The 25,025-nt window shown below is 39.0% G+C and overlaps 1 protein-coding gene across 1 annotated transcript; it reads right to left on the reverse strand.

The window, feature by feature from the left end:
* Positions 1 to 1,988: 1,988 nt before the first annotated feature.
* Positions 1,989 to 23,599, reverse strand: LOC108672214 (zinc finger protein ubi-d4 B). The gene is made up of 10 exons (XM_018159849.2): positions 23,487 to 23,599; positions 15,971 to 16,080; positions 14,984 to 15,120; positions 14,372 to 14,569; positions 13,789 to 13,920; positions 13,085 to 13,214; positions 10,282 to 10,698; positions 6,648 to 6,887; positions 6,042 to 6,154; positions 1,989 to 5,423 (listed from the first exon to the last, which is right to left on the reverse strand). The coding sequence occupies exons 1-10, from the start codon at positions 23,531 to 23,533 to the stop codon at positions 5,295 to 5,297; spliced, it is 1,653 nt and encodes a 550-aa protein (XP_018015338.1). The 5' UTR covers positions 23,534 to 23,599; the 3' UTR covers positions 1,989 to 5,294.
* Positions 23,600 to 25,025: the final 1,426 nt, after the last annotated feature.

Genomic DNA, 25,025 nt, shown 5'->3' on the forward strand with positions numbered 1-25,025 from the left:
CTATCGAAATGACGAAAAATGGCATCATTCAAAGAGAATTGCGTGTAGTTGGCGTGGAATGAAATGCTACCTCCAAAATTATACTCTTTTATTCACTAATTATCTCGACAGTATACAGAAAATTTGGAGAGCTTATCACGAACAAATGAGCTTAAAGTAGAGAAAAGATTTAAAGATTAATTACTTCGTCACAAATGCTCGAAGTCTCCATATAAGAAAATAAAATTGATTTTAAAGATACACTTACGCTGGACTTCTTACAAGCTCGAGTTCTCATACACACGAGGATAGAAATACTAATTCAAAAAGTTTATTCTAGGAATTTCTGTCAAATAATATGTGTTTAAATACGTATAACATAATGCGGGAAATTTCTACACCAGAAATAATGATAAAACGCATATAATAGAGACAATACAGTAATTATTTAGACACAAGTCAATGCAACAGATTAAAGGATAACGTTTTCTCGCATCTTCTCTTCATTATCGTTAGAAAAAAATCACCAGCCAATTTACATACAGTCACGAGATCCGAAATTTTCTAAAATAAGTTCCTCACATAATGCAGACAAATCCAACTCAAAATAATGTTACCAGAAACAATAACTTCACGTAATAATACAATTAGTAAACGGAACAACTAATGTCGCAGGCTGAAGACCAAATGCTATCTGAGACCAGAAGCTTGTAAAGACCAGGGCCTATACTTCCAAAAAAAGTTAAGAGATCGTAAGTTCATCAGCCAATCATTGACGGCCTTTCAAGCCAAATCCACCAATCGTAGACAAGAAAATAGAGCGTAATTACTTACGTTCATTTAGCGAGTTTTGAAAGCATGGCCCCAGGAGGCCAACACTGTCCATGAATATCAATTGATTTGGGTGATGCATTAATGATGAACGGATCGACTTAAACTTGCGCAACTCTTGAGCGCGTGAAAACCTGCAAGTGACTCATGCGTTGATGCGTGCGCTTACATGCGTAGATGTAAGCTCGATCCGACAAATAGTAAGCTCGATCATAAAATAATTAAACTTAAAAACATAAAAGTGACAGTCAAAATTTCGGCTAATGCGACACGCTGGCAACCACGAGTACAGTCGTGCTGTGAAATTATGGTAATTCTTTAATTAAAACAGCGTAGAAATAAAGTATTTAAACATTCCGGACATTCAGACTAAATTGAATGGAAGAGAGAAGTATGGGGGATGTAGAACTAGAGAAGCCTTGTACTATGAGCTATAGTTAGGAGACCTTGAGTATTCAATACTTGCCACGAGTCTTTGCATAGATACAATACTTTGGCAATGTCTACACGTATGAGAAACACATCAACTCTAATACTCGGCCCAGTAGATGCCATTATTCAATATTTGCATTTCATTCACTCAACTCGTGCTAACACTTCATGATAATCACACCATCATGAAATAAATGAATAATTCGCATTTTACATTTTGCAATAAAATGAGAAAGTAAATTCCAGCTACGACGAAATTCAAGATTATTTAAAAGCAAAATCTAGAAGCCGCAACTTCAAGAATATTTTTGACAAAGGCAAGATAGAAAGAAGCTATACTGGGCCTATACCTTAAAAAAAGTTAAGAGATCGTAAGTTCATCAGCCAATCATTGACGGCCTTTCAAGCAAAATCCACCAATCATGGACAAGAAAATAGAGCGTATGTACTTACGTTCACTTAGCGAGTTTTGAAAGCATGGCCCCTGGTACATGACTATACGAGCTGCTATAATAGATATCGTGACCGATGATAAGTGGGCCAAAAGACGGACACTCAAAGAAATAAGTCACACAAAGCGTAGAGACAGCCACTCTAGTGGAGACGAACGTTACTTTGATTGCTCAATGCATATAATTGCTAGGTGCGAATTTCTGAAGCCACACGAGCCAAATATTAACACTACTTTACAAACCCTGAGATTATAGATGCCCTTAATGCTAATGAATCTTATAACATAAATGTTGATCTCATAACGCAATTCTTGTATAGATGCCCTTAATGCTAATGAATCCTATAACATAATTGTTGATCTCATTACGCAATTCTTGTATAGATGCCCTTAATGCTAATGAATCCTATAACATAATTGTTGATCTCATTACGCAATTCTTGATGCCATCACACATTATCTAACCTACAACATCTGTATCATCACGAGACGTTGAATAAATCCAAGTGAACTACAATTTGAAGCTCCCCTCAATTCAACATCTTAGATCCGTTTACATGTTATGCATTTATTTACACTTGACTTCCCTTTATAATCTGATAGAAGATCGATCGACAATAGCAGGATGCTTGCTTGTCTCGAACGATCATTCTACTCAATACTGAACTGAGATTCACGCATACATCAATTTTAAATAACGGAGTGGATTCACCCGAGAAAATCCCTTCGTGTTTCCTCTGGTCTGCTGTCTCGGTCGCATATAACAGGATGATCATTTATGATGTATATGTATCGAATTCGAATTCTAATATTAAATTCGAATATTAAAATCGAATTTAATGCTATATTCGATATTCAAGAAATATGCTCGCTCGATTGCTGTGGTATGTCTCTTAATTGCGGATGAAACGTGGTGAAGTTTTTTTTTCAGTCGTCATATAAGACAAAAAAAAAATTGTCATGTAAGACCAAAAAATTGGGCTTTACCACAGCACAATTTATTGGCTTGTAGATATAACTTGCAGCAAAGATTACATATACCGCACACAAATTCTCGCTTTTAAAGCCCTAAAGAATTAATTTCAATAGCGAATATAGAGTGAGAAAATATTACACTGCTAGTTAGCTCTCACAATGCAATAAAAATAGGAAGTTTAATTCACTGAGAATACCACAAGTCATTGTACAGGTGCATTTAAATTAATAATACTCGTGTCATGGACGAAAATAATTGACGTTGACGCTATAGATAATAATACTTTGTAAGACTAAAGCTGTTTTAATGTTTTTTGTGTAATGTAATGTTTTAAGAGGTACACTATACGAAGAGAATAACTTAATTCGTACCTTCAATACGGATATTAAGAAGGAATCTAATTCTGTATACTTCGCTATGTCGCTTTCATGACATATCAATTGATTAAATACCAAATTAGGTTTTTTCCGAAACATGAGTGAATTCGAAAATGGAAGAAATACTTAATTAAGATAAAATCGATGTGATTATCCACTCTAGAGAAATACTCTAAACTCTCCTTTACAAAAACCGTACGAATATTTTAGTTGCAAGATTTATTCGATTTTCAACACTTTGGAAAGGAATGAATCTACACGATTTTGTTTCTTCAAAATTCACATTTTAGCCATGAAATGTGTTTTTAAATTAGGCAAAACGGAAGAGCGCCTCTCTAATTATGAGAGATATTATTAATTAGAGAGATATTATCTCTCTAATTATGTAACACGGGCCCACACGGCAAGCCAAATGGCTTGCCAAATATGGCGGCCAGTAAACAAATGCTCACCAAGTAACTAAAAAATACCACGGCAACACGTGTACAAATCTTTAACCTGAGATAAAGTCGTGATATAAATTCAGGCACAATGACTGTCCGGAAAAATCACACCGACGCGCGTTCTCGTGATTATCGCCGTGGAGGGAAAAGGGAACTTTTTTTTATTTGCCAAAGAAATGCAAACAAAATATACAAGAAAAAACACAGCCTCTCAGAAATTACACGAGAAACAACGAAATAAGAAATTCATTTGAACGCAAAATTGTGCGTAGTTAGTACCATATGTACGCTCAAAAACACCTTAAAATATATAGTAAAGAAATATACACTGCAGAATGCTGGAACACTGGCCGACGTGAGAAGAGAAGGCAACTGAGTAGCAACAAATGATTACAGTAGGATGAATGTACCCAAGTATGTGTGTGCGACGGTGGACATACGAACGAAAATGGCAGTTTAAACTGTTAACACTGCACTCACTGCGTCATTTCAACACAGCAAATGGCAGAGTTTACACAGCAAACACAGCACTCACTGCGTCATTTCAACACAGCAAATGGCAGATGTTACACTGCAAACACTGCACTCACTGCGTCATTTCAACACAGCAAATGGCAGAAGTTACACTGCAAACACTGCACTCACTGCGTCATTTCAACACAACAAATGGCAGATGTTACACTGCAAACACTGCACTCACTGCGTCATGTCATGGCAAGTAAAATAATAAGTTCGCAACTGAACCAGAAGTCGCACAAAATAAACATCAGGCCTTGCATTAAAGCTGCCGCATTTTACAACAAAAACAAGAAAGCCAGCGGCGGGAATAGAGGAAACTGTGTACAAATTCAAGCAGCTGCCGGAATAAAACATATTAGAAATGAGATCAAAAGAACTGAGAACAATTGAAGAATCCGCGACTAGATTTAGATGGCAGAAAAAAGCTGCCACGAAATATTGCGCTTCATGAGATTAAGAAAGTTTGGTGGAAAATTTACGACTAAGTGAGCTTTGATTAGTGACGGATTGACGTAATAACTTCCATGCGCTAGCAACGAGCGCAAGAAAATCAAAACACAAAGTGCAAATGTAATCAAAGTAGAAATGTAACTAAAGTACAAATGTTATCAGAAGAGAAATGTAATTGAACTACAAATGTAATTAAAGTACAAAGTAATCAAAGTACAAAGTATCTTTCCTTCGGATAGATGAGCACGAGCTATAGACTACAACATCCCTCACAGTTCAGATCAAATTTTCAAACTAAACATTCTGAGAGGAGAATGAAGGTGAAATTCAAAAATGATGAGCAAAACCAAACATTTTCCAAACACGTCGACCGTTACAAGCTTTTTTTCCGACCGTCACTCCAGTAAAGTTAATTACAAAGGAAACGGACGCATTACATTTTTTATTGAAAGAAAATTTAAAACGGACGCATCCACACGCCGCCTGCCTTGCACAACACATAAGAGCACAAATGTCATATGCTCTCATATTATAGTCATATCTTGTCTCCTCCTGTTCAATACTTTCAAGCTACACTGTCGTCTTGTATGCAATATCAAACGAATATCAATTGTATTCAGTATTTATTCTTGGAGGTAAGAGTTTAATCGATCGATGTTTGGGGTAAGAAGAGCTGAAATAAAATAACACAGAGAACGCACACTGAGGATATGCCGCTAAGTAAGTAGGAGGTGGAGCAGGAGAGGTACAATCACATTGCGATGGTGAAGTGATGAGAGCAGGAGGCATGGAGCTCACTTAGAGCGCGGCGTGTGGGAGTAGAGCTCACTTGGAGCTCACTTGGAGTGGAAGTGCTTGATGCAGAGGGAGCAGCTCCACTCGCCCTCAGGAGGCTCAGCGAGGGGCGGGGCGAGGCAGTAGAGGTGGTAGCCGCGGTCACAGTCGTCGCAGAACAGCAGCTGGTCCTGTGAGGGGCGTGAGTGTGAGGGGCGTGTGAGGGGCGTGTGGGCGAGTGTGGCATGAAGGAGGGCACTTTATACACAAACTGTCATGGCTGACGAAAAGTATACCTAACCATTTCCCCCGCATGAACTGCTGTCCAAAAGCCATTTCCGTGAAGAATTGACGTCAAAAGCCTTTTAACTACATAAACTACCGCGAAAAAGTCTCGACACATAAACTGCCATCACAAGCCCTTTACATCACCCGAACTGCCATCACAAGCCCTTATCACTCCATGAACTGCCATCACAAGCCCCTATAGCTCCATGAACTGCCATCACAAGCCCTTATCACTCCATGAACTGCCATCACCAGCCCCTATAGCTCCATGAACTGCCATCACCAGCCCCTATAGCTCCATGAACTGCCATCACCAGCCCTTATCAATCCACGCACTGCCATCACCAGCCCCTACAGCTCCACGAAGTGCCATCACCAGCCCCTATAGCTCCATGAACTGCCATCACCAGCCCCTATAGCTCCATGAACTGCCATCACCAGCCCCTATAGCTCCATGAACTGCCATCACAAGCCCTTATCACTCCATGAACTGCATGGCTATTAAAGCTCTCGTTACTCACGTCGTTCTCAGAGGTGCCGCAGAGGGTGCAGGTCTTGCACTCAATGCACTGCCAGCGGTAGTTGGAGACGCTCTTCATCATATTGGTGGTGAACTGCAGGCACGTGGGGTGACCTGTGCACCACAGCGTGTCATCACACAGGGAGGAATCACCACTCAAATATAATATATAGAGGAGCACCGTAGCAATATAGCAGCCATGTCTAAGCATCCTAAAATTAGAACGGTTCAGCGATATGTCGTCTCCATAAGAAAGTATAAACATTTAATATAACCGCTACAGAATTTTTCGTAAATTAAAGAATCATCGCTAGGATAATAAAATAATAACTTACCTCATGTCTCGTCCAACGCTCAACCGGCGGCAGCCTAGGGAATTAAGAGCCGCGAGAAGGCCCCCCAGTCAAGAGAAGAGACACCCAGCCCAGATAAAAACCCGCCCAGCCCAAATAAGGGCCTCCACAGCCCAGATAAGGCCCACCCAGCCCAAATAAGGCCCCCACAGCCCAAATAAGGCCCACCTAGCCAAAAAAAGACCCACCTAGCCAAAAAAGGCCCACCTAGCCAAAAAAAGGCCCACCCAGCCCAAATAAGGCCCAGGACTGACCAGATCTGCCACAGTCTGCACAGGACACGAGGCCTTCAGGCGACAAGGTCTTCTTGTTCATGGAGCTGTCGCCCAGGCAGAAGTCACAGTAAGGGGAAGCTGAGGCCTTCTTCTTGCCTTCCCCCGGAGGAAGGTCCGAGCCTCCATCAGGTCCTGGGGGACCGCTGCTGGGGGCGCCGTTAGCCTTGCCCTCACCCGATGAGGACTTGCTGGAGCCCCCAGACTTGCGGACATGGCGGCCTGAGGGAGGCGAGGGAGTCAAGTCATGGGTGAGTGATGCTCGGGCATATATTTGTTTAATCTTGCAATCCTGGTGTCTACTCATCGATACTAAACATTATAATTATTAACATAAGGTTACTAATCGATGATTGATGGCACGTACGGTTACTAATCGATGGTTAATGGGCACGTACGGTTACTAATCGATGGTTAATGGCACGTATGGTTACTAATAGATAATTAAAGGGCATGTACAGTTACTAATCGATGATTAATGGGCATGTACGGTTCCTAATTGCTATAATGATTAATTGTAACGACGGTTTCTAATCATTATAATGATTACTGAGCCTGTACAATAACTTATATTTATGATTAATGGCACGCACGGTCACTAATCATTATAATCACTGAGAGCTCTGCTCCTGAATCAAACATTTCTCCCGCTTACATGATTGATTATGAGCATAACATAAGAAATGATCAACTTTTGATGAGCTCTTTTAATAATTTCAATTGATAAAATTAAAATATGATACTAATCAAGAAGAACCATGAAGAGGCAAGATGCTATTCGAGAACTGTACGAAGAAACATCCACAGATACGATTAACTACGACGCCAAGCTGCAAGTATAGAGAATAAACAACGAAAGAACCAGAGAGAATACGAGAAATTTTTCACACACGAGATTTCAAATCCGCTAAGTGTCAAGAACGCAAACATCACAACCGACAAAGGAACAAGAGGAGAGACTCTCACAGTCAGCGACTCGGGGGCTCGAGTCCTCTTTTGGACAAGTTCTTTCGGGACATGACCAAATTTTGCACATGACTAAAACAGCCGTTCATACATGTCTGGTACATAAATGAGTGTTAGATACGTGTGAAGTATCGTGTAATGCAATGTAATGCTTGTGCTGGGTCAGCGGGCCAGTGGTGGTCGTGAAAGAACTAAAAAACTCTTCGATCAAAATTGGGACCAACGATCACTCATTCCCTTCACAAGTTACCGCTACCGATGGGCAACACAATTGAACAGGTATGCACAGGGCTGCTCGGAAGGGGCTGGACTAAATTCTTCGAAAATAAATTCGTCCAATCAAACGTTGAGAGAAGAATTAACTCGTGACCACATCACGCTCCCTCGTTAGATATTTGCACTCTGGAGAGACAATTTCGCGAAGACATTCATCACAAGTTGACAAAGTTGGACCGCTGCCATCACTGCAGTTCGAAACGATGGTTGGGGTTTCATTGGACAACATTCTTACTCACTTAGGTGAGGAGTATATCTAGCTGATAATGTAGGTCCTATAAGCTATAAGTGGAATAAACCGAAGTGAATTACGTACAATGCTTCTTCGGATTACTTAATTAATACATTATTTGACTGAAGACCCAAGCGAAATAAAAATGTGAAGGCAGTGAGGTGAAGTGAACGATGCGTGGCTGTGTTTTCAAGTTGATGTAACAATGAATAATCATGATCCATGATAAATAAATGAAGAGTTTAGAGGGAAGCAGCGGCTGCGTCTTAATGTGCTCGCCTCCACATGCTTACACTCATTCCACTATTGTGCAATTCTCCGTAGTTAAGCGATTAGTTAGTTAATAAGTCAAAGGGATGTGACAGCATGCAAGGCATGCAGACAAACATGTAACTAGAACAAAATGACATTAAAAATACTTTATGTAAATCATGCACAGCATGCTATTTAGAGTATCATAAGCGAACCATACACAACATGTGGTACAAGAAGCCCAGTATGTCAAGAGAAGCATTACGTTCTCTTATGACACTCAAAGTTTAGTATTAACATCATTAGTAGCATCAGGTCACTTAACTAGTGAGTGGGAAGCCAACGCCAGGATCACTAGTTCTAGATGCGTGTAGCGCTAGCAGAAACTACGGGAAACATTGGTACTGGTAGCTGTAATGATAATGGAGTCTACAGCTACATTCACAACGCATTACATAAAACATTATTAGGTAAAAGTCCAGCGATACGTTTGGACGCTTACATATTTAATTCAGGCCTTCAGTAATAGCATGGTTTTCCAGCGCTTCAGCCATCAAACTATTTCGCACCATGCAGAGGTCAAGATTCAGCATCGCCGGCAAGGCGTAAGGTCTTTATTATTGAAAATTTCTCTTATTGAATATAGGTAACTGCAATGTTGAAGTCCTTACAGGAATAGGAAGTTCATAGAAAGAAGTTCGATATTTTCTACAGCATTAAACAAAAGCAACTGAAGTAAACTTATAGGGTTTGTAGCGATTTAAAACCCCTGTTCGTGCCATACCACTACTTTCGTCACTACTTTTAGAACTACTTTCATTACTAGGTACTATTACTACAATTTGCATAACCACTATTATTATTACCTCTATTACTACAAAAACAGGATAAACGAGAGCATCGCAGCAGCCGGACACGACATACACGGGTTAATTTCAAATAAAGAACCTATCTGCTTTCGTACTTGAAGATCATTTTTGATAGAGCAGAACAGATCCATGGAAGCATATACTCGTAAAATAATTCTTACTTTATTTCCGATTCAAACAATTCATTCCATCAAATATTCAAGACATAAGCTGAGCATTCGGCCATTGAATATCGTCTATCTTGAAATTAATAAAAGAGTAGAAATGCAAATAATAAAACATAACACAAAAACACATTGCACATTTTTCCCAGCAACATGACTTTATTTTACTCGAAAATATTTTTAATATTCTTCATTTATTTACTGTTCTCTCCGAATCAAGCGATGATCAAGCAGTAACAAAATTCGACTGACTAGCTTCTTTGGTAATTCAGAGAAATCGTAAAAAGATACCAAATACTACGAAGTGAATAAAGGCAACCGCAAGGACATACCAAGTCAAACCACGATCAAACCAGCAAGTCGAACACCGAAGGTCTAATTTCTCACGTAGTGCCTTCTCAAGAACTAATCTCGTAGTGAATGCAAGCATGTCAACAGAAAAAAACGAAGAGCCCCAGGAGTCCATTCAAAAGGAAGGCAAGAAGGTCAACAAATTGGACAGGCAAGAACAAGAAACTGCAAAATCCAAGCCAAGAGCCAAAAGGCTTCAGGAAAACCAAGTAGCAACGCGTAGTTGAGACCAGCAACTCCAGCAGCTTTCTGGATTTTTGGTATACGCTAAAAAATCCATTTCGAGAAAAAATCCATTTCAAAACGAACAACAATTGAAGCAGATTTTTTACCGAACGGCGCTGACTGATCATAAGTGTGGGACTAAAGAGATCGAAGCAGATCGATAGCGAACAATTTTAAACCGGAATAAAATTCCCAGGAAAAAAATTAGGGGCGAAAGAGACACAATATTGAGACAAGTTATCTTGGGCGGGAAGAAGTAGCTTGCTAAGAACATGTCAAACCTGCAGCATCAGGACCATCAGCAGGTGTGTTGCGGAAAGGGTGGTGAAGAGCCCCCGGTGCTGGTGATGACGCCGTGGGGAAATGTGGTGGCAGGTGGTGGGGTGGAGCATAGGGCGGCATACCCATGAGCGGCGGGTATTGGGATGACGGCACAGCTCCCCCAGGTGCCCCGTAGGGATGAGCGATATTGGGCACCCCAGCCGACGGTGGAACACCCGCTCCCCCAGCCCCGACAGGCGGGGTGCCTGTAGGTGGTGGTGGTGGAGGTGGGGGTGAAGTGGTGGTGGAAGAGCTCTTGCTGGAGGCGTTAGAGGAAGAGGATCTGTTCTTTGGCGGTATTTCCATCTTGTGCTCTTTATGGGAGTGCGCGTAGTGATAGGTCAGGCCGGGCCGAGTCTTGTAGCGCATGCCGCAAACTGAAACCAAACACCGCGCTACTGCCTCCGATAATATCCTTCATTTACATTTCATTTACTTACTAATAATATATTAGCAATAATAGTAAACGACTCACTACACATATAAAAACAAGCAAAAAAGACCATTGAGTGTCGCTAACTCCGAATACATACTAAATGCAGTCATTGTCAACTTGGTTGCGATACGTTACGTCATTAAGCTACGGCAAAACGAGACTGCTTCTCGCGGCGATATAGAATTTATTAGCACACAATATATAATGTATGATTATCTTCTCCAATTATTTTGTATCAGCTGACATCCTGAGTCATAATAATCACAACGACTAGAAAACGCGCTCATTTCCCTACAAGCAGCAGAAAATAAAACTTCAAGTCAATAATTGATTTAAACGAGCACCTAAGCAGTAATTTTGCACGTAGTTTATTCTTGACTTGCAAACGAAATAAGTGCATGGATGAGACCAGGGAACTTTTTTTTCCTGCTTATAAAAGCTACACAGAAGAGCACAGAAAAACCCTCGTTCATAATGAACCATTTGTTCCTGTAATTGGTCGTAGCGGTGCGCAGCCATTAATGTTATTAATGATATTATATGCGTAGGAATATGAATCATTTCAACTGCCCTGCACTACTACTCTACGAATGCCTGCACCGCGGTCAACAGCTCGACGTCACTCGGAGAAATGAGCAAACTTTGTCCAAATAATGATGCATTTTAGCCCTCATGTGAATCATCGAGATCCAGTTCAGCGTGGTATGCGTATCAGCGCTACGTGCAGACAGTGTTTCACAATTTAGACAATAGGAACCATTGATTTGTATGAGTATGCCACTGCGTACCACTTCTACACAAACTAAGTTATTGCAATTACAACTTCATTTCTTCACAATAAGACAATTGCTCATTGTTCCGTCATGGGCTGGCCATGATACCGATAATTCAATTTAATCAGGAATAATTAATAAGAGGCTTTTCTATGAACAATCAATCGGTGCAAGTTTCATCGGAAAATTTAGTGAGTCATTACGTCATAGGAAGGCTAGAAAATTTTACCAAGCTTGGTAGTGAAAATTTTCGTGAAGCAAGTAGTTTTTAGTGAGATAATTTCCAAGTAAACATTCAGTGCATGTAATCAATAGATAGAGAGCGAATAAAATTTTCTTCTCTCGATGTCCCGTCAATTTAATGTTGAACAAATTCTGGGTAAGAGCTACTGGCAAGTAGAATTCTTCGATTATTAGAGTGACACATGGGATCGAATATCCGACGCTTAATAATCCTCAACTGCAAAATAATAAAAATCATCGTTACCGAAAAGCATTACTCAATAAAGAATATGCCAGATGCGCCAGTGAATTACAGATTACAGGGGCTATTGTGAGTCGGTGCACATTTAAGCCAAATATTAATTAGCATTCCTTACATTGCGTGGTAATTTGCGTCGAGAACGGACAATTGATTTAAGTTAGGAAGTTGAGTAATAAATAAGGTAGGGTTATTAGTGCAGCAAGAAGCTCATGCCACGCACAGTTAGTGGCAACACAAGGTAAGTGTGAAGGGTGAGTGGAGTGCAAATGAAGAGGTAAGTGTGAAGGGTTAGTGGTGTGCGCATCAGAGTTACGAAGTGATTCGTGTGGATGAAGAACTTCTTATAAGGTGGATGATATACTGTACATCCTCCTGATATAAAGTATGGTCTGGTGGATGAAAGATATCCTTGCGGAACAAGGGCCACAATATGATGACAGAACGAGAGGTTTGTAGTGAACAACAGTGAAGAGAAGCCAGGTCAGCGTGAACTGATGGCAAGAAATTGGCTTCGTGAAGCGAAACGGAGAGAAAACGAAAATTTTACAAGACGAGCCTATAATGAAGAACTGCAATGAAGTGAATAGTAACATTGAACAGAATCTTGACAATTGTCAATAAACTGAAATAATTTTGATATTCAGACAATATTTTTGACTGCATCGGGGTACTAAGTGGATGATCAAAATCTGATGTCCCTGGACCGACATGGTGCCTGGACCGACACGGTGCCTGGACCGACATGGTGCCTGGACCGACACGGTGCCTGGACCGACACGGTGCCTGGACCGACATGGTGCCTGGACCGACATGNTTTGCTCTCAGGGCATCACTCTCACGCCCCCAACATGTCCCAGAGAACATGCATCATTCTCACGCCCCCAACATGCCCCAGAGAACATGCATCGCTCTGACGTTCGCAGTGGTAAGGTTTGCTCTCAGGGCATCACTCTCACACCCCGAACATGTCCCAGAAAACATGCATCACGCTCACATCCCGAACATGTCCCAGAAAACATGCATCACGCTCACATCCCCAACATGTCCCAGAGAACATGCACCACGCTCACGTTCGCAGTGGTAAGGTTTGCTCTCAGGGTCGTCGTTGTCCTCGACGGGCGGGGGCGGCGCCCTCGCCTTCTTGCTGCCGCCAGACTTGCCCCCCGGCGTCTTGGGCTGACTCTTCTTCTTAGAGGACTTCTGCGAGAGGGGAATGAGGGTGAGGAATTGCGTAAATAGTGAGGGGAGAAATGGCGTTAATAGTGAATATTGAATAACGGTGGAGCGGAAAATAGAAAGACATTAATAGTGAGGGGTGACGCGGGGAACGACAATTATTTGTAATGAAGAGGGCAATGACTTTGATTAACATGAGGCGAGGAATGACATTCATTGCACTGAGGTAAGAACGAGGTCAGTGACTTCCCGGGAAGGCATGTCAGATGGGCATCATATCAGACTGACGGTCATAAGTGAAAGATTATTGCATTAGTATTTATTTCATTTATGAAAATATTGAACAATTGACAAGAAGAGAGACGAAACAGATGGAACACATTCGTAGAGAAGCACAAGGGGGAAGCTTAACTACAAAGAGAAATATAACTGAAGCAACAAATTAAGGCATTAAAGCATCTGATGATAAGACGTGCAACTACAACGAAAGCCTGAAACTGAAAAAAATATGGATTTTCAAGAGCAACACATGGCAGATTATCAGTACTAATAATGAAAATAATAGCAACAAGAATATTAATAACAATAAGTTTCAGACTTTGCTCTTCTTGGCGGGCGTCTTCCTCTTCCTGCCCTTCCTGTCATAAGTCTCGTCGTCGTCGTTGTCGTCGGTCTCGATGTCCTCCTCCAGCTCCTCGAAGCCCGTGTCCTCGTAGTACGTCCACGGGTCCTGCAGGTAGTTACTAGTTAATATAAGAACTCTTGATTTTAATTAATAATAGTACCGTTGATCATAAAGTCAATACAAGTAAAATAAATCGCGAATAAATTAATCTAAATACTATTGATACTCAACAAATTAATTAAAGTACTAATGATTGTCAACAAATCAATCAGTGACACAGACCTTTCCTATCAGTCTATCATAGACTATCATCCAGTGACGACACTGAATGAATAAAAGGTCTGTACAAATACGGTGCACCATCATCAGACCAATAGGTATCACTAGACGCACCACGCGTCATGACAATGCATCACTAGACGCACCACGCGTCATGACAATGCACCACTAGACGCACCACGCGTCATGACAATGCAACACGCACTACCCCAAGCACCACGCACCACCCCAAGCACCACACACCACCCCAAGCACCACGCACCACCCCAAGCACCACCTTCTCCTGCAGGAGTTCAGGTTCAAGGCTGCCGTTGGTGTTGCTCACGGCGGCCACTACAGGAGGACCAGCGGTGCCACCAAGTGCCACCTGAGCAGCAGCTACTGCCTGAGTGGCACTCGTGGCAGCAGCGATGGCAGCGGGGTTCTCCACTGCAGTGATGATATGCTCTTCTGGGTCACGCACTATTGGTGTTGGCTGTAACAGGTCAAGTCAATTATCTGTTATTGCATTAGAATACTTCCTACAATGTATGAACCATAGGGGTTGGCTGTGACAAGTCAAGTCAATAGACAATAAAAATTGCTTTAAAAGTTTCCACAGTAGTATGTGATTTAATTTCATTCAAGTTCAGTTCTCAATTACTAAAACATTACTAAACAAATTACATCAGTTCTCAATTCAAAAAATTCTCAATTACTTGATATCACGATATTATATAAGTAAACAAGCTAAGCATATCTTCTAGACAAAGTGGAACATTGGAATGAGGATAACATTCATGATAGGCAATGTACAGTATGTATTTACCCTAACAAAATTTAGAGTCATCTCAGCTTCTGGTAATCCACATCAGAAGCTGACACATATCTGTAAATATTCACTTAGTACCTGTACAAAAGCTCTGAGATAAGATCTGTGCGGTGCCTTCCATCTTCTCTGCGGGTACGAGAAGATCTGTCCCTGCTGCTGCCCTGGCTGTCGCTGCCGCACACTCACAAATAAGTGACAGTCCCGCTGGGCAACACCTGCAGCATTTTTGAAATTTATGCCACAAAGTTAGATACATTTCACGTATGTAGACATTTCTCACATATCATTCATGTAAAATACATGGTGAGCTCCAATGCACTATGGTGGGCATTTTACACTTGCTGCCATTCACAAATTTGTGATAATGTGAATTATTTGATGCAAGATACAGGAGAAAGCTTCAAAACATCAGATGAATGTAAAATAGATATGATAATAACTGCCATAAAGCTGAGAAAGGAAGTAGTCAGAGGAATAACAGTAAAAATGGCAAACACTAGGAGTATATGGAAACAAAATAATTATAATAGAAATGAACAAAACCAATTTATAGATGTGAACAAGTTTTATTGTCTATAACACACCAATACCCAAGAAAAGTTAGTGTTAGTTAGTCTTAGGTAGACAGGAACTATCTATGATCAACTACATGTTTAGCTATGTCAAAAATAAACATGAAAAGCATCAGTGCGAAGAAGCTTCAAGCTACAGGTGCCATACAGTGATAAGGTTCCTGACATCAGCCTAAGTAAGAGGATGCTTCAAGCCACAAATGTTATACAGTGATAAGGCTCCTGACATCAGCCTAAGTAAGAGGATGCTTCAAGCCACAAATGTTATACAGTGATAAGGCTCCTGACATCAGCCTAAGTAAGAGGATGCTTTAAGCTAGGTACTAATGTTATACAGTGATAAGGTTCCTGACATCAGCCTAAGTAAGAGGATGCTTCAAGCTACAAATGTTATACAGTGATAAGTGATAAGTAATTAAGTGATAAGTAATTAAGTGATAAGTTATACAGTGATAAGTAAGAGTTATACAGTGAGAACGCTCCCGACATGCACCTGTTTGACCGTCAATGTAGGGCTGCCTGTAGCGTCTGTCTCGCCGTATCCGCACATTAAACTTGGCTGTGCTGTTCACGAGCTCAGTGTAGCTGTTGTCATTCATGAAACTGCAAACACATCAAAATCAATTAGCAAAATGTCAAGTAAATATCATATACAATTTTCCTTAAAGGTCCACATGTGACTCCTCAGTTTAGTGTAGACAATTGAAAAAGGAAAGTACAGCAATCCCTTGATTAATGCGGTTAATAAATCCCCGAGTTTTACCGTGTTAAGCAAAACCGCGCTAATCAAACTTAAGAATATATGGGAATAATTATAATGAATCCTCAAAAATAGCAAAGTTACATAATAATTTTGTTTTCCACTAAAATTCATCATATTTTGTTTCTAAATAATAGGAGAAATAAATAAATAAATGTGAATGAATTTATGTATCGTTTCCCGTGCGTATTGTTGACTCGGGGAAACCCTAGGTCTTCACCAATCTTCGTTTTCGTTTCACCATTATCAAAACGCTTAATTATTTCAAGCTTAGTCTCCAAAGTGATGTTTTTACGTTTAAGCGTTCCCTTTTTGTCCATAATGACGGTAATTTATCAAGGAAAATTATGTAGTTTGATAAAAATGAGCAGTAGATATGGCAGCGATCTTGACCAGTTAAAGGCTAACGAGTAACTAGAGTACCGGCATGGCGCACTTACCGGCGAACGTTGCCAAACTCGACCATTCGAATGAACGAGAATGAACGAGACAAAGCGCGGTTAAACCGACTCTGTAGTCAGCACAAGTGCCGACGAAACGGGACCTTATTTAAAGAATTATTAGCTGAAATTCATAAAGTAACAACATTCGGCAAATTTTTCCAAAAGTCGTAACAAAAGTAACAACATAAGATCTAATAAGCAAAAAGTAACACTTTTGTTACGAACGTAACACCTCTGGCTAGAGGCGGGAAAATGATGCGTTGTGAAAAAAAGTCGCGCTAATCAAAACTGGCACCGCGTAGATTAAGGGTAGGTTGCAAATTTTTTTTCTGCGGTAATCAAAACCGTGCTAATCAAGGGATTGCTGTATTGCAGGATCAAAATAATACAATTCAACTAAATGAGGAAAAGACATTTTGCAAATTCAAATAAAAGTATTGAAATACATTTGGTGTTGGAGAGAAAACCCATTGAACAAAATGCAGGCCTATAAGCATGTATGCTGGGATATCTTTTTCAGTAGGCATAGATGAGGTAAAATCATTCAAAATACCGGTAATTCAAGTTTCTAGTGGAAATTTTATCAAAATACTTTGCTGCTAACTGGTTTTTATTTTGTTAACCAGAGCCTTTGCTAACCAAGGTTCTACAGTAACTACGTTTTTAGGAGTGTCCCATATTACCCCCAAAAGTCTCATACTAATGACCGCCATTTTGTTTCAATTGAGATAGCTACACAAATTCTGCCAATCAAATTTTAAAGCCAACATCTGTCTGCAAAATATTTTTTGGCAAAATTTGTTGATACTTCAAATACTTTTTATTACAGACCTAACAGCAGTACCGTCAAACGGGATAAAAAGGGATGGTTTTGAGCATTTTTTGTTAATAACTTCTTACCATGAAACATTTCAGAATCAAGTTTAGGCTCATTTTATAGCTCTTTGCGAGGGCTATCCAATGGCATCTTCAAAAAATTCCATATGCTATTCGCAGGGTGCCAGAGGCAAAATAAAACCATCCCGATTTACCCCTGGGAATGGGGTTATCCGGGACACTTGCAATAAAAATTAATTTTAAAACGTTCGAAGCATGCAGAGTGTACTCATCCATTACTAACAGTACTCTGAAGTCCTCCTCTTTCATTGTAGATGATGTAGATGTAAAATAAATGACATTTTCTGTGATTTTTACTTGTTTTTCCTTTATTGATATTATATTACCATATTCATTAATTACCGTATTATTAACCCATTCATGGGTTATTTACCATATATGATCACTTGAAATCGCGTCACAAAAAGCCTCACCACGGCTTCCTGTTTGTTTTTGAGGCATCCTTATAATGCCTCCGTCAATCACTAATTATCTGACCATTGTTCTATCTATAGCATCACCAGCTGCAAAGTCCACAAATTGAAATATGAGCATTTAAATGAAGGTTTTGACTCGGACAATGGAATTGATGCTCTTTCCGCATTTTCTTCAAAATTTGGAAGTATCAATATATATATTTATTTATTTTGGCAACTTGATTAAACTTTATAAAATTAAATTTTTATGTGTCTAATTTTTCATTTGCATAAACTGAATTTTAATTAAAAAGAACAATTTTGTGTACTGATTGCATTTATTGAATTCTTCAAGTGCGATTTAAACCTTCAATATGGAAAATTTGCAAAAATTCATATAAATAAATATATTGTACAATACTTCTTACTGTCTTGAAATGGTTTCTGAAATTTAAATTTCTGGATATTTCAATGCTTGCCCGCTAAAGGGTTAATGTGATATTACTGTATTCATAAACATGCCATTGAGCATTGACAACAACCTTATCCACTGCAAGCTTCATATCAGCAGCTATGTAGCATTTCTTCTGTACCTATAAGCTTACAGGAGGATTTGTAATTTTGCACAATTTTAATCGAGTCAAGTGATTTCACTACCTATAACAAAAAAGATCATGAAAAACATACATGAAACAGAAAATAATGTTTTAGTGACAACCATCATATGTTTTGGAGAAATAAATCATAGTTCAGGTCAATTACATTTCAATCTATGATGCCCAGTGCACAATTCTATATATAGCATTCTATGTACAATTTTGTTATGACCAATGATGCACTAATTTTTTGATAAGTGAATTTTTTTCACTGTGTGAGGTAAATGTAATCAAAATTCTTTGTTGTTAATCAACTTTTTTGTTAACTGGAACCTTTGCTGAGGTTCTACTGAAAATGCATTTTTAAGGGTGTCCCTAATTACCCCGGGGGGGTGTCCCGAGTAGCCCCGCCGTGCGAAAATGGCTGCCATTTTTTTGGAATGAGATAGGCAAATTCCGTTAATTACGTTTTCAAGTCGACACCTGGGTGCAACTTTTATGTAAGTAAAATTTTTTAATATGGCAAATATTTTTTTTGCTCCAGACCTTAGCAGAGGTACTTTTCCAAAATCGCACTTTTCACACTTTTTTTCAGCAATTTTTTAGAGATGGTAAATGTTTTATTTCTTGACTAGCTTTATAACATAATAGATAGGTATAGTCAAATGGGGTAAGACAGGATCGCAGCCTTCATGGGGTAAGAAAGGACCAGCCCATGGTGTGCATTCTAATTGCACTAAATTTAATTTGACAAAATAATATGTTAGAGCAATCATTGCCTGTCATTTCAGTGTTTGTTTCAACCCTCTTCTGCAAATATTGAATTTCTGGTTAATTTTTAAAGAAAACCTATGTGAATAAGGGTCACAAAATAGTTAACCCTGTTCAGGAAATAAGCTCTGTCTGATGACAAAAAATTTTTTGGCCAGGTTTGTGGATGTAGGCAGGTAACCTCAAGTAATAAGCAACTTTTGAGACATACCTGGCATTCCTACCTGCTACCATCACTGCCTGACATGTATTCTAAAATGGGGTAAAAAAGGACCGGACATGGGGTAAGACGGGACCACTAAATGATCCTGTTTTACCACACAAACAGTCCAGTCTTACCCCACAAATGGTCCTCCATTACCCTACAGTATATCAAAAATAGTTTTTAAATGAATATATTATTATGCAGTAACTGGAGTATTTTGGTCAAAATTTTTATCTTTTGCTCACTTTCACCAAATTTCTTTGAAAATTTCAATCTCGAATAAGGCATTATTGCTAAAATACTGGAGTTTCTTGCAAGTTTCTCGGACTTCTTATTATTGCTAGCAAAAGTAAAGTATAAAATGATAATTAACTATGCCAGCTATATAATATCATCCATATTTTTTGCTCAAAAGACTAAATGGATCATATGGCTGCATTTAATGACAACAAAGTTTTCTCGTGACAAAACCTCCAATGTGACTGATATTGGAGTTGACTTCCCACAACACAAAACAGTAACAAGTGGTTGTTTAATCAAATAATGTGTTTCTAGATGGATAATATTGAATATCAGAATTGTACTTTTATTAGAAACCTTGTAACATAAGAATTACCAGTTGGTCCTAGTTGGTCCTGTCTTACCCCAGCCTGGTCCCATCTTACCCCAATGGGGTAAGATGGGACCGGCTCACTTTTTTTAATCTGTACAGAAAACTACGTTAGATGCAAAACGTCTGAGTTGTAGCTTAGAAGCCCATTGCATAAATGCACCTTGTGATAGGTTTAGGGTTTTTTAGTTATTCATGGTATAGATGCTACAGGCTTGTTAGTGATTTTGGTCCTGTCTTACCCCATCTGACTATACTAAAAATGTTCAAGTTTACACCACTATTTTTAGTTTTGCAATATTTTGATTAGTTTAGCTGCAACAACATTTCTACTAAATGTGGGACGTGGGTCCTGATTTACCCCGCCCGTCCCTTTTTACCCTGTTTTGGCGGTACTATTTTTTTCAAAATATCACTTTTTAACATTTTTTCCAGGGATTTTCATAGCTATTAAATGTATGATTTCTTAACTTAATTTATGCTATATAGATAAGAAAATGTTTATGCCATAATTTTTAGTTTTGGAATATTCCAATTAGTTTAGCTGCTATACCATCAAACGGTTGTGCTATACCACACATAAGAGATGGTTTTGAGCATTTTTTGTTAATAACCTCTTACCATGAAACATTTCATAAAAAAGGTTAGGCCCATTTTATAGCTCTTTGCTAGGGCTATAGAAAGGATATCTTCAAAAAAATTCCATATGCTATTCGTAGGGTGCCAGACGCAAGATAAAAGCATCCCAAATTACCCCTGGGAACGGAGTAATCTGGGACACTTGAAATAAAACTCACTTTTAAAACATTTGAAGCATGCAGAGTGTACTCATCTATTACTAACAGTACTATAAAGTCCTCCTCTTTCATTGTAGATGATGTAGATGTAGAATAAATGACATTTTTGGTGTTTTTTTTTACTGTTTTATCCTTTATTGATATAATATCACCATATTCATTCATTACCTTATTACTGTGATATAACCGAATCCATTAACATGCCATTAAGCATTTACAACAACCTTCTCCACTGCAAGCTTCACAGCAGCAGTCGTATAGCATTTCTTATGTATCTGTAAGCTTGCAGGATGGCTTGTAATTTCACACTATTTTACTTGGGTTAAGTGAATTCACTTAAAAAAAGATTGTAAAAAACATACCTATCTGAAATGAGATGGAATATTTTAGTAACATCATATGTTTTGAAGAAATAAATTACTGTATAGTTTAGGTTAATTACTTTTCATTCTATGATGCCCAGTGCACAATTCTATATATGACATTCTGTGCACAATTTTGTGATGACTGATGATGCAATAATTTTTTGACAAGTGAAATTTTTTTCACTGAGCAAGGCAAATGTAATCAAAATTCTTTGTCATTAATAAATTTTTGTGTAATCAGAGCCTTTGCCAACTGAGGTTTAACTGTAAATGCATTTTTAGGGGTGTCCCTTATTACCCCGTCGTGCGAAAATGGCTGTCATTTATTTTGGAATGAGATAGGCAAATTCCATCAATCGCGTTTTCAAGCCGACACCTGAGCACAACTTTCATGCAAATAAAATTTTTTAATGCAGAAAATATTTTTTTTTGCTCCAGACATTAGTAGAGGTAGGGTAAACGCGGTATATTCCGACATCGTAGGTAATTCCGTCACCTCTCCAGCTTTTCCTTTATATTAAGCTTTGTTTTAGTTCCATGCGTTAGTAGGTTTCCATTCTAAAGGCTTTTTAATAAATATGGCAACATTTTGTGACGTTTCATTGTTGCTGACGCGTAGTGAAGTGTTTTGAGAGTCATGTGAAGGCAACAGAACTTACGTAACGCATACGGTTTTTTTTATAGTTTTTCATTTGTCGATGCGTCCTTAATGTGTCGGAATATACCGCGTTTACCCTACTTTTCCAAAATCAGACTTTTCACACTTTTTTCAGCAATTTTTTAGAGATAGTAAAAATGTTCAAGTTTACACCACTATTTTTAGTTTTGCAATATTTTGATTAGTTTAGCTGCTACAACATTGCAACGAAATGTGGGATGACCATCCCGATTTACCCCACCCATCCCTTATTACTCTGTTTGACGGTATGGTAACATTTTCCTGAAATGATGGAAGATTTTCCCAATTTACCCTGCCAGTCCCTTATTTTTTTAGTAATTAATAAGTGGCTAAATCCTAATCTTGCAAACACATTAATCTGAAATAGGCAAAAAATTTCAAAACAATTTAGGTGGACTCAACATGCGTGTACCCTAGTATGGAATATATCTACTTGGCGAGCCGCGACTGAATTTTTCAAGCCGTGGTTTCATGGATTTGCCAGCCGTGATTCCATTTCTACAAGCCATGATTCTATTTCACCGAGCCGTGAATTCCATATCTCGGCCATGAAAAGCCATTTAGGAGGTGCGAATGTGAATTTATTTACAAAGTTTATGCACGTGTTACCCCAAATCTTTAATTTTACCCTTAAACAGTCAAACGGCAACAATAAAATTTGTCTCTACTGTAAGTTCAGCACGTGTTAATATACAGTCTGACCGCTTTGACAGCTTTTAAGTGTTACCCTGACATGACCGCAACTATGCGCGATCTTCAACAAACGTTTTGTTTATTTGTTTACATTACGATGTTTATGTTTTTTCTGGAAGATATTTTTGGCGGAAACGGTAAAGCAATGCGGATTGCGGAAGTTGAAAATTTTATGAAATGACATGTTTGCGAAGTGCAAACCGCGATTTTTTAATCAAACAAAAATTTATGACATTCGAGCCGCGAGATTTCATACCTACTGAAATTATATGATATTAGAGCCGCAATATTTCAGACAAAAATAGGACTTTTCCAGACTAGCGTGTACCTAATTTAGAAAAAAATGCAAGAAAAAATATGGCATTATCTCATATTTTATTAAAGAAATTAAGCAAGGGTTATAATACCAGGAAAAACAGACTTCAGGCATGGGCATTTCTGTCTTAATTGTGGTCACTCCATCCTTACTGCAGGATGCGTACTGATATTGAGAAAAAAAATTCCATGACTTTTCCATGGATTTGACCACACTGGCCGAGGGCGAGGGGCATCCCACATTTTAAAATTTAAACCTAATAAGCATTAAATATCGTTAATTTAATTTTGTTTCTGTTACAAATTTCAGCTCAATATGTAAACATAATGGGATAATCGAACAAGTAAACAATTTTTAAAATCATAATGATAATAGGTACGGTACCGGTAGGCGGTACTTTGAGTCTGTTCTGCTGAATCGGTACTGGTTATTTTTCAAGCGTTCATTCATGGCACATACAGCATAAGAATATAGAATTTTACCTTGAAATTTTATCCAAAAGTGGATTTTCAACGGCAACCCCTGCCATTACTCAATCAATTCTTCGATCACAATTTATCTCACCATTCCTCTCAAACAGCTGCCTGTGCTTCGCTGATTGTTACAAAAAAAGACACACACAAACAACGTTGCCATTCGATAAAATATTCCCGCGCAAAACGATTGATCATTTTTCTCGCTATAAATGGGAGACACACCGAAAACTTCGAATCAGACCTCAATATACAATGAAAATTTGATAGATTTATGTTATTTAGTAATTAATTTACAGCTTTGTTTCAAAATAAATTTGAGATACGAGCGATGTTATTTGATTCCTTATTACCATGAGTGCTAACTCTACGCGTTATTAGGTGATCCAAAGTAATGAACGGAATTATGGTACCCAAATATTTATCAAATACAACTCTATTCTTTATTTTACATATTTTAGCATCAGTCTCTTCCCCAACCAATTTGACAGAAGTGGGCGATTCGGTACCGCTACCACTGTGCCTACAGTAGCCTCGATCTACAGTGTGATTTACGAAAACTTCCTGTTTTGCATTTCGCGCCAAGAAGTCAGATGTTGTAGGAAAAGAGCAGGGTGCATTTCATATGAAAAACAAGATTATGAAGTTTTTTTTGTCCTGCCTAGTAAGTTGCCACTATGCATTGGACAAGTGAGCAGCGTGCGTTGGCCATTTGTATTATTGGACAAATGTTGGCCATTACTTTTGTAATGGCCATTCCATTATGGCTACTCAACGAACAATACTCGGTTTCGCATCCGTCCATCAGGTCGGGTTACTGATCGGAAATAGATTGTTACGAGGGTGAACACATTTAGGGCACTACTATAAACAAGCAAAAAATGCGTTATTAGAGTGACAACAACTTACGTGAACTCCATCAGGGCCACTTCATTGTGAATGCGTAATTGTATGGTGTGCGGTGCCAAAAGTTGGCACAATTAGCCCTTATTTCTTTGAAGAAACTGAACGGGCAGTAGCGATGAATGCTGCTTGGCACACGCAAATGATTGACGCCTTTTGTGCCGAAATTCGCTAAAATGAATGTAAGGGATGTCTGGCTCCAACAGGATGGAGCCACGCCATACACAACGCGATGTTCAATGTATCTTCTGAAGTTCTGAGACAACATTTTGCAGAGTGCCACATTTTCTCGAGCCCGAGATCTTTGGCCAGCCCGATCCCCCGATTTGGATCCGGTTTATTTTTTAGGGTTATATGATATCAATTGTTTTCAATAACTGTCCAAGGACCCTACCTCATTTGAAGAACAACATACGCCAAGCCATCGCCAATATTCCCATCGATGCCAGCGTTATTTACAGACTCATAACGATGCTGATCATAACCTATAAGCAAGAGCTCTAAATCACGTTAAGAAAGCTGTCGCATAGCAGTGAAAATGTTCTAAAAAAAGTTTGCCATAAATGCTAAAAGCCTTCTTTTGCCTGGTTGCTCTAAACCCTAACTGGTTATGTGGACCCGACCGCTTCAATCCCAGATAACTAA

This window comes from Hyalella azteca, unplaced genomic scaffold (genome assembly GCF_000764305.2).
Source record: "Hyalella azteca isolate HAZT.00-mixed unplaced genomic scaffold, Hazt_2.0.2 contig12211, whole genome shotgun sequence".
Lineage (NCBI taxonomy): Eukaryota > Metazoa > Arthropoda > Malacostraca > Amphipoda > Hyalellidae > Hyalella > Hyalella azteca.